Source organism: Notothenia coriiceps, unplaced genomic scaffold (genome assembly GCF_000735185.1).
Source record: "Notothenia coriiceps isolate Sejong01 unplaced genomic scaffold, NC01 NC01_scaffold00037244, whole genome shotgun sequence".
NCBI lineage: Eukaryota > Metazoa > Chordata > Actinopteri > Perciformes > Nototheniidae > Notothenia > Notothenia coriiceps.
The window spans coordinates 9238545-9248314 of NW_011369945.1; the positions used below are offsets into that span (position 1 = coordinate 9238545).

At 42.3% G+C, this 9770-nt stretch overlaps 1 protein-coding gene across 1 annotated transcript in view; it reads right to left on the bottom strand.

Annotated features, from left to right (window-relative positions):
* Positions 1–9770, bottom strand: part of emilin1a (elastin microfibril interfacer 1a) — a 60737-nt gene that overhangs the window by 10065 nt on the left and 40902 nt on the right. Inside the window, exon 3 of the mRNA XM_010793529.1 lies at positions 100–296. Within this exon, the coding sequence (XP_010791831.1) occupies positions 100–296 (197 nt within the window). The remainder of the gene's footprint in view (positions 1–99; positions 297–9770) is intronic.

Here is a 9770-nt window from a genome sequence, read left to right on the forward strand (position 1 = left end):
TTCTTTGCATATCAGATTTCTGAAAGTAAGACATTCTTTTATTCATGCTCAAGACTGACAAGATACTGTACATCCTGATGACATAGAACTATACCCTACCTTCTCCTCTTTGTCCGCCGCTTGTGTTGAAATCCGTCGTCGTGACGGTGGGTCGCCCTCCATTGACCCGAGTGTCCGTGGTTCCCTTTGGCCCATCGCTGCAGTCTTGCCCAGAGTAACCATGGCAACACTTCCACTCCATTTCTGTCACCATCTTGTAAGCTACCTTATACCTTGGCCTCCTGTATGTCCGGTACCTGAGAATGATATGGACATTTCAGGTGCAGATCTCATCTGGATTCAGTGCTAATTAGCAAAAATTAGCAAGCTAGCACTCTAAACAAACATGACACTATACATACTTAACATTAACCTGTAATCATTGTTTAGAATGCTGATGTAAGCATTAGGCTGAAAGCGGCCATTGTTTCTAAATACAGCCTCACAGAGCTGCTACCAAGGCTGAAACTCTTATTCTTGTTGATTTGTGTCTTTGGACCTTAGACTTATCTGGGACCTGAGCTGGTACTCTTTCTTTTCACCATGACATTAATACCTTATATTTTGTGTGATCCTGATACTTGCAGGATAACAAAGCGGACGGCCCAAAGCAGTCCCTGGGCCTTTTATTGAATACCAATGTTGTACACTGTTGATATTAATGTGTACTGAGTATTTGGATGTCTGGGAAAAAGCTCCAAATCATCGCTTGATGATTGATGGGATTTAGAGTACTCTGTACTTCAGAATGTTATTCTTGTCCGTTTTTCCACAAGAAATCAACTGCATTTAGCCAGTACTAAATCTTGATGTCTTGCTCAAAGACGAATCATATGAAAAAGTATTATTTGGATAGTTTTTATTATTAAAAGATCACTTAGCCTTAAGAGTCTCTGTTAGTTATGTTAATAACGATGCAATAAATACACCAGATTGGCTCGGAAGTCTCACTGAAGATTTATGGCAACATTAACAAGCCTGGACTGTGAAAGCTTAGCAGGTTGCTCTCCTTTAGCCAACCCCACTGTAGGTATCGCAGAGCATTTTCTGCGCCATAGTAAACTTTTCATATTCCAGCTCTTTGATCTGAGAGCGTGAGAAAAGGGATCCGTCGTACTCTCAAAGGAAAAACTAAAACGGGGATTGGAGAGGTGGCTGGAAGAGGGGCTGGAGACAGGAGTCATAAAAAGAAAGAAAGAAAGACGGAGAAAGAAGAAGAGATTGTTTTTACAGGGTAGGAGACTAGACTGTGGTGCCTGGAACTCCTGTCGGCTTCATTCTTAGCATAGCCCAGGTTTAGGCTGAGGCACCTGGCAGGCATGGGGATCAGGCAGCCAGGCCAGGGTCAGACAACATGGTGAAACTTCAAAAGAGGGAAAACATCACGAGTGCTTGATTAATGTAGGCATTTGTGCATAACATCAACATATGGAAAATCCTTCCATCGCATCTAGAGTAAATATGCTCCAAATGTCTGCATCAGACGTACAGAAGCTCCACAAGAGTAATGTGTGAGATTGAGAGCAGTATGACTTATTAGGGATTAACCACACAAACACTGAGCTTTGAGTATATCCCCTTTCATGCTCGCACTGTAACCCTGAAATTATTTAAACATTACATGGAGGAACTGTACAGTATGTCAATGGGAATAATTTGAAACGGACATCAAATGTTCTTGGCCTATGATAAGTGTATAAAGTCCTATTCACCCATGTGTGAAAATAGCTGGTCATTGTCTGGGGCATTCAGGGTGAGCAAGTGATCAGAGATATTTCCATTTGGCTAGCAAGAAAAACCAGTAGGAAAATATCTTAAAGTAGAGATGTCCCGATCCGATCACGTGATCGGGGATCGGAGCAGATCACGTGATTTTCAAAAGATCGGAATCGGGAGAAAAAAATCGGGGATCGGGATTTTTTTTTTTTTTTTTTTAAATACTTTTTTTTTTAAATGTATTCAATGTTACAAAACAAAAATGACCATGTTCAAGTCTTAAAGTCATCCTGAGGCCTTAGTTTTAGTTTCAAATTACACAACATCATGTATGGGTTGCTTCTTTGGGGCTTGTTTTCATAGACCTGGTTGCTTATTTCTCTCAAATCTGGCAACAGAGCAGTAGCGTGGCGTGGGGAAAAAATTAGGGGAAGCCAATAATACGTCCTTTCTTTTGGGGTGGGGGGGGTGTGGTGGTCAATGTAATAACGTAACCAGATGAGTGATTACAGCGCCCGGTATCATTTTACACACATTTGTATCATACAGATGCAGCACTTACACACGCCTGTTATCTAACCGACAGGTCCGCACGCACTCTCCAGCCGAAACTCTAATAAGCATTCATTCACAAACTAAATCAGGAGACCTTTAACGTTTTACGTCCGATTCGCTCCTTTGTTCCNAAAAAAAAAAATACAAAAAAAAAAAAAATATTGGTAAAAAAGACGGACCAGAGAGCGCGGGGGGAACAGTACGAGACGCGGGGACGCGCCGGGGGGAAACTCTGCGTCACGAGATTCGATTGTAATATTCGTGTCAATAGTCGTTTATGATCTTCGACTAGTTCGTCCACCCGATCAGTCGGACCGAGATTTGATTGTGAATATTCGTGTCAATGTGTTTATATTTGGTTGTGTCGATGGTATCTTGAGGACGATGCCGTCAAATGATCAACGTTCCCTCGATTAACCCGTACTTGTCGGTGCTCATTCCATATGTTCGATCTCCGCAGACAGGGTTTGTGTCTCGGAGGTCTTACTAGAGACAAGGGTCCGGAAAACATGAGAGGGGCCCTTCTACACCGGCCTTTCCGCCCCCTAACTACTTGCAGAGTAGGTTAGTGGGAGAACGCCTACCCGTCGCTCCCCGCCTCGCAGCCTCCTTCGACGCGCGAGTACACATTTTGGTGTCGTGTGTGTTGTGTGTGTGTGGTGTGTGTGTGGTTGGGTGTGTGTGTGTGTGTGTGTTTGTGTGTGTGGTTGTGTGCGTTGTGTTGGTGTGTGTGTGTGTGTGTCGTGTGTGTGTGGTTGTGTGTGTTGTGTGTGGTGTGTGGTGTGTGTGTGGTGTGTGTGTGTCGTGTGTGTGTGTGTGTGTGTCCAAAATTGTGGGTCCTTCCGTCGCCGACATTTGTTCGACACCCTAGCCTCGGCAGAAGCGCTCGAACGTATTTTAAGAACCTTGAAACATTCAAGTTCATCAAGGTGCTCCTCCTTGAGAAAATGACGGCGACACAAGTAGAAATAGGCGTGCACAACCTCCCTCCCCCCAACCCGCCCCCTTGCCCCGCTCGTTCGTCAAGAACGACCGTGCGTCCGAGAGGTTCAATTCAATTTTTTACCCACAACTGGGTTTACCGGTAAATTGTTATAACTTATGATATGATAATACTTAATCAATGGCGTGGGGTCTTTTTGGCCCGGGGTTTAGGTTGAAATTAATAATACGCCGATTTGTAACTATACGCCCGGTTTAGGAACTTAATCACCGTTATTTTACGCCCCAAAATTACACTAAAATTTACACCCTTTTACGCCCTTCAACGCATTACGCCTTTCAACGCTTATACGCCTTTCCAAAGCTTTCGCTTGTCAAACACCTTTTAACGGCCTTCGCCTTTTTCCCTAATAAGAGCCTGGCGTGGGACAAAATATCGAATGATGACTTCTTTCCCTCGTGAAATTTCTCACGTATTTTTGTTCGTATGATCTTTCGTTCGTTGAAGTGTGTGTGTGTGTGTGTGTTGTGTGTGTGTGTGTGTGTGTTGTTGTGTTGTGGTGTGTGTAAAAATTGTCGGTCTAGAGCAGTGGTTCTCAAAGTACAGTACTATTACGTCTGGGTCTCTGTGTTTCATTAAAGTTTGGCTCTGTGTGTGTGTGTGTGGAACGAGCCATTTTGTGTGCGTGCGCGAGTGAGAGCGCACCGGTACCGGAGATCGTTGTTGTTAGCTTCTGGTGCTAGCGAGCTACGCTAACGGATATAAGGAGTTTTTTCAACAACAAAGTGGAGGAGAGTCCTCTCCTGTCAGAATGAGAGACTCAGTGAGCTAAAGGACTCTCAGTGTTATCTCAGTGGGTCTCAAACGTTTTGGTCACCATTAATGTAAACAATTATTTCCGAGGCCCCACGTTTATATGATCATTATAGTTATAAAAAATAAGAGAATAAATTAAAAACAGGTATGAAATACTATATGACATTAAAAAAAGAATAACGTTAAAAAGGGAGTGATTGGTAAAATATCCATAAAGAAAAAGTAAATCTGTTTACAGTTCTGTTTCAAATGGGTGTTGATAGATGTATCCATAGATCTCTTCATGTTGCTCTCAAAGTGCACCAGATTGATGCTTTTAACTTCAATATTTAAAAATCTTCCCAGGGGAGCTTGCCCCCTGACCCCCCTATGTGAGGTCCACACACCACCTATAAAAATAACACTTTACCCCTGCTTACACCTATATGCCGTGAGCTGATTATCGAGCCTTCATTGTAACAGTCGCGGGTACACTGTGTGTGTGTGTGTGGGGATTGTTGCAGTAGAACATTCCACTGTAGCGACCAGTACATTAATGGGAAACCCTAAATGTTTGAGCACCCTCTATGAAACGTCAAGCTACCCCACAGCACCCCCAAAATAGAATCTCTGGCGCCGCCACTGAGCCTGACTATTTGTGTTGGGGGGGCCCGACTTTTTTTTTTCTCCAAAGGGGGGGCCTGACAGAAAAAGTTTGAGAACCACTGGTCTAGAGGCAAGAGCTTCGGAGCTAAGAGGCGGCGTGGCTTACGTCTCTCTTACGTCGAGGCGGGGCTAGGGGCGTTGAAGTAGATGCTGAAGACCACAAAGAAGTCTTGCATTTCGCATGTGATGTTTGTAAAGTTCCAAGTAAAGTCGTCCCTTGTAAAGTCGTCCGATGCCTTCCATTTCGTTTCGTAAGAGGATAACCAAAGCGAACAGCGCTTCAATATAATCGGCCATTGTTGTTGTTGTCGATGTGAGGGATTTCCGCGCGGTTTGGATTTTATGAAGCAGGCATGTAAACTGTGACGTCATGACGCAGCAGCGGCAGCTCTGGGCAGTGTGAACAAAGCGGGAGCAGAAAAGGGAAACCGGAGCTGAACCAGAAAAGCTCCCACTCGGAGCTAGAAAGGGAAAAGCGCTGGTGTGAAAGCCGCATAAGTGTGACAAGTGTCCAGGATTCCACTCTCAACTTTTGATCCCAGCACTAAAAGTGCCTTTTGTGACTTCCTTATGCACTCAAAATAGCAGATGGGAGAACAGAAGTACACACATTGAAACACAGCATGAACTTGTGTAACCCCCCCCCTCACACACATGCAAACTAATTAACACTTCTTCCTAACTTTAAAAAGTAATCCCCTCTGTCTTGTCATTTTCTGAAGAGTGTGTTTGTGTGTGATGACCTTTTGAGCCAGCCACCAGATGTCAGCCCGTCACAAGCACATTGTGCTAGCTACACAATAGTGTGCATGTGAGTGTGGAAATACTTTGTCTTTCCACTTCTTTCCCTTTGTCCATTTACACTACAAACCAGTATCTCAATTTAAATCATTACAACTCTTGAATCCTGCTTTTTCACCATCTAATGACACGTTCCTTCGTTTGTCATGTGCAGTGTTAGATTAAAATGGAGCAGATTAACAAAATACATGGGAGCAACCATATTTCACAATATATTTAGCAACACAATTGTCATTTTTCATTTGCTTTTTAAACAGGATTCCTTGTTTTACTTTTGATTTGGTTTGTAAATGTTCACATGCCTCTTCTTTCACATGCCATCAACTAACTTCCTCCCTCCTTTCTGCTTTGCCACTCTCTCTTTCTCATTATGTATTTCCTGCTTACTCTTGCTGTATTTTCTATAAACACATAGAAAACTGCACAAACACATCAAGTAGCAGAAATGAGCAGTGTCTGTTGAAGCCACGGCGCTGAAGCAGAACCATCTACTGATGAAAAAGAGCAGTGAGGTTAATCCGTCAGATTACAGCAGATTACAATGCACCAGGGACGGCTGAATTGGAGATTATAGCAGAGAGATGAGGGGCAGAATAATGGATGGATGGATGGTGGAGAGTGATAGAAGTTAAAGGATCAAAGATAGATAAAGGGATGGGCGGGTGCACTTGTTTTGATAGGAGCTTGTTCTGGAAGCATTTCACTTTTTTCATCAAAAAGTACAACGCACTTTGAGCAGTGTAGCCGTGTTTGACCTGCTGTTACTCTTTGTGACATGACTGAGGAACACATCATGCCCAAATGGACTTCTTCTCCTTAACTGTCAAGCAATATATGAGTGAATGTTGGACATGCTGTACAACATAAAATACAAAGAAATGTGTGATTTTGTCAAATTAATATATGTAGTGAGTGTGGAATGAACTGTAGAAAGTATGGCATACAATAACAATGTTTAATATCATGAGGTAACATTAGTGCTCTAAAATACAGACAAAATGACAAACAAACACTTTAAGTAATAAAGAAAAGTTAAGCAGCTACAATATCTCAGTAATATTTAACCAATTGGCATTATGTCAAACTATGTTTTATGTATTTAATGTATGTTAGTGATACATCATCATATGAAAATTACAAAACAAATAATATTTAGTTTTTTACATGGTTAAAAAAAGTGTTTACCTTTTAATGATAATTAATGTTGTTTTCATGGATTATTAATGATATCATTATTATTATTATTATTATTATTATTAACATCAGCATATTATCATCATAATTTATATTTTGTTGTGTTAGCCCTTTTATGTTCCAATTTCCATTCGATCTGTCCTGTTAATCCAACAAAACAAAAGCCAACACAAATATTTCAAATGAAATGAATGAACACACTGCTTGTATAGGTTCATTAGGTACGCCTTTTAGACATTTGAACACACACTGCAGCACATCTTGTGAGGCCAGTCTCACTGAGTGTGCAGAGAGTGTGTTGGTAATCTTCCCTCTGACCCCGTGTCGTGACATTTAACCGCATGAGGCAGTCATGCTCGAGGTAAATGGAACCATGAGACCTTTGAGACTTCTGACTAGGTCACAGGAACACAGCCGTCTGCATCCCAGCTCCACAACATATGACTTCCTCACGCTGAGAGGAACAACTAAAAGAGTCATCAGGGAGATCAGCTAAGGTAGTGGAACTGTTTAATGTTGTAATATCACAAGAGTTAGTTTAAAGGCAAAGTCACCATATCTTGACATATAATGACCACTTTAACTTAGATTCTCCGTATAATTATCGTAGACATGAGTAGCCTTAATTGTGTCTCATTTGACCAAAGAGTGTAATGTTTGATCTGATGGCAATGACCTTGGGGACCAATATGTGGACAATTTTGGGTCAATTAAACAAGGGCAAAATTACACCATTACACATCTTTGAAATTTTCTTGGGCCCACTGGTGATCATACAGGAACCCTTATTGGTGACCCAGAGGCCTGGTTGAGAAACCACTGGACATAGCAGGGTTCAGATTAACTCAGTCTTCACAGTCTCCATGTTAATGAAAGGCTATTGGGTTTAACCACCTACAAGAAACACTACCCCAAAGCATCAAATAACTTTTTAATTTGCTTAACTAAGATTCATTTTATTATACCTTTCTGAGCTTTGGTTTCTCTCTTCATCTTTTTTCTACCACTTTTTTTAATTTACAGTCGGACCAGTTGTAGATCTTTTGTATTTCAACGTATTTTCTCCTAAAATGTGTGTGTCAAATTGTGTGATACATGCATTCACATATCGGTTGGTCAGTGCCATGGTTTACTTTGCAGTTACATGAAGATGGAATATCTTGTAAACATGCATGGAAAACATAGTGAATAAGGACCATACCTGGGAAGACACAGAACAGACTGAGACTTGACCGAGACGAGTAGAGGAGGCAGTGGGGGCAGGCAGAGATTAGAGATGAGAGGCCTATCCTCCACACTCTCCTGCATCAGACCCACTGCATGCTCACTGGCCAACAGTCTGTTGTCTCTCTCTGTCTGTCCTCCTCTCTCTGCCAGACAAATGACAGAATGTAGAGAGGAGGATTTTAGAGGAGAAATGCAGGGAGAGGATGGGATTACAGATTCTGGGACAGCATGGGTGTGTTCACTTTTGGGCAATACTCTCTGTGCCTGTGAGCATGTCTATATGGATGCATGTAAGAACTGTTAGGTATTTTGAAACCCAAGAATACACCCATATGTACAAGGGTGTTTTAGGGCTGTTTATAGGTTAAAGATGAAGTCAAAAATGTAGCACATTTGGGAAGTTGTTCTTTTTTGTTGTTTTGCAAAGAGGATCCATCTCATATCAACAGGTCACAGCAAATGCCTCGTGCTCATGTTAGTGAGGAGGTTCAACAGTATGGAACATGGATATATTGTTTCTCTTCCATATTTGATTTTCAAGCTAGAAACTATAGAGCAAACAGTTGTTACTTAAGTAAATGTTAACTATTAAAAGATCATGATGACGAGGAGTTGGGATTTGCTTTGTAAATGTTTTTAATTTGAACTTGACACTCAAGGTCACAACTGGACACCACATTGTTGGCTCTTTAAGCATTTCTGAAAATAGCGGTAGAGCCTCGGGACATGTCATCGATCTGCTTGGTATTGTCTTATCATCTCCACTAGACCGAGACATGTTTCTCTAAATCATTATGATTTAATACGTCAAAAGTCAAACCAAATAACCCACAAACCCCCTTTTGCATCCCCAAATAAAAAATAATAAAAATAGAATCCATTTATTTTCCAAATGTACTTAATAACATAAATACTGTTAGGCATACTGAAAGGCAAAGGCCTACGTAGTGAAGATTGCCACAGGGGAAATGTTACTTCCACCACTTAGCATCATGCAGGATTGGAGCCAATGGGGGGCAGCATGTATACAGTGTATATATATTGCTTTCCTACCCTTTTGTGTATTTGGATTGAACCTGCAATCTGCAGTGTTGCTCCCCTGTCGGCCATTGGGAGTCGTTTATTTCTGCAAAGCACAGAGAACAATTTTTTACATCTTCCCTCAGCCCCGGGGCGAAGGCTTGTATACTGGCTTCCAAAGGCAAAGCGCCTCCCTATAAGAGCTGGTGGGGATCTGGGAACAGCGAGGTCAAAGGTCAACAGAGAGGAAGTTTAATAAAGAGAGAAAGGGAGGGCGGGATGTGGAAGGGGGGGAGGGATGTTTGATTGATTGCTTCCTGTCTGTGCAGCCTCACCCCGCTATTCTGTCCACCTCAGCGTCCTAAACACTGAGATGATCAATTATCTGGCTTTGAAGCATTTACTACACAGCAGTATATAATATTCAATATCTATAATGAGGAGACTAATAATAAGAAAGAGTTGTAAAAGTCATAAAATGTCGCAGTAAAATCATTCAAAACAGAGAAAGGGCAAATCGGACAATGCCGTTATTACTTGTTGTGTGTGTGTGTGTGTGTGTGTGTGTGTGTGTGTGTGTGTGTGTGTGTGTGTGTGTGTGTGTGTGTGTGTGTGTGTGTGTGTGTGTGTGTGTGCGTGCGTTGTGTGTGTGTGTGTGTGTGTGTGCGTGCGTGCGTGCGTGCGTGCCGTGCGTGCGTGCGTGCGTGCGTGCGTGCGTGCCGTGCGTGCGTGCGTGCGTGCGTGCGTGCGTGCGGTGCGTGTGTGTATGAGTGTGTGGCTGGGTCAAAGCTGTGTGCTCCCTCCTGCTTTTCTT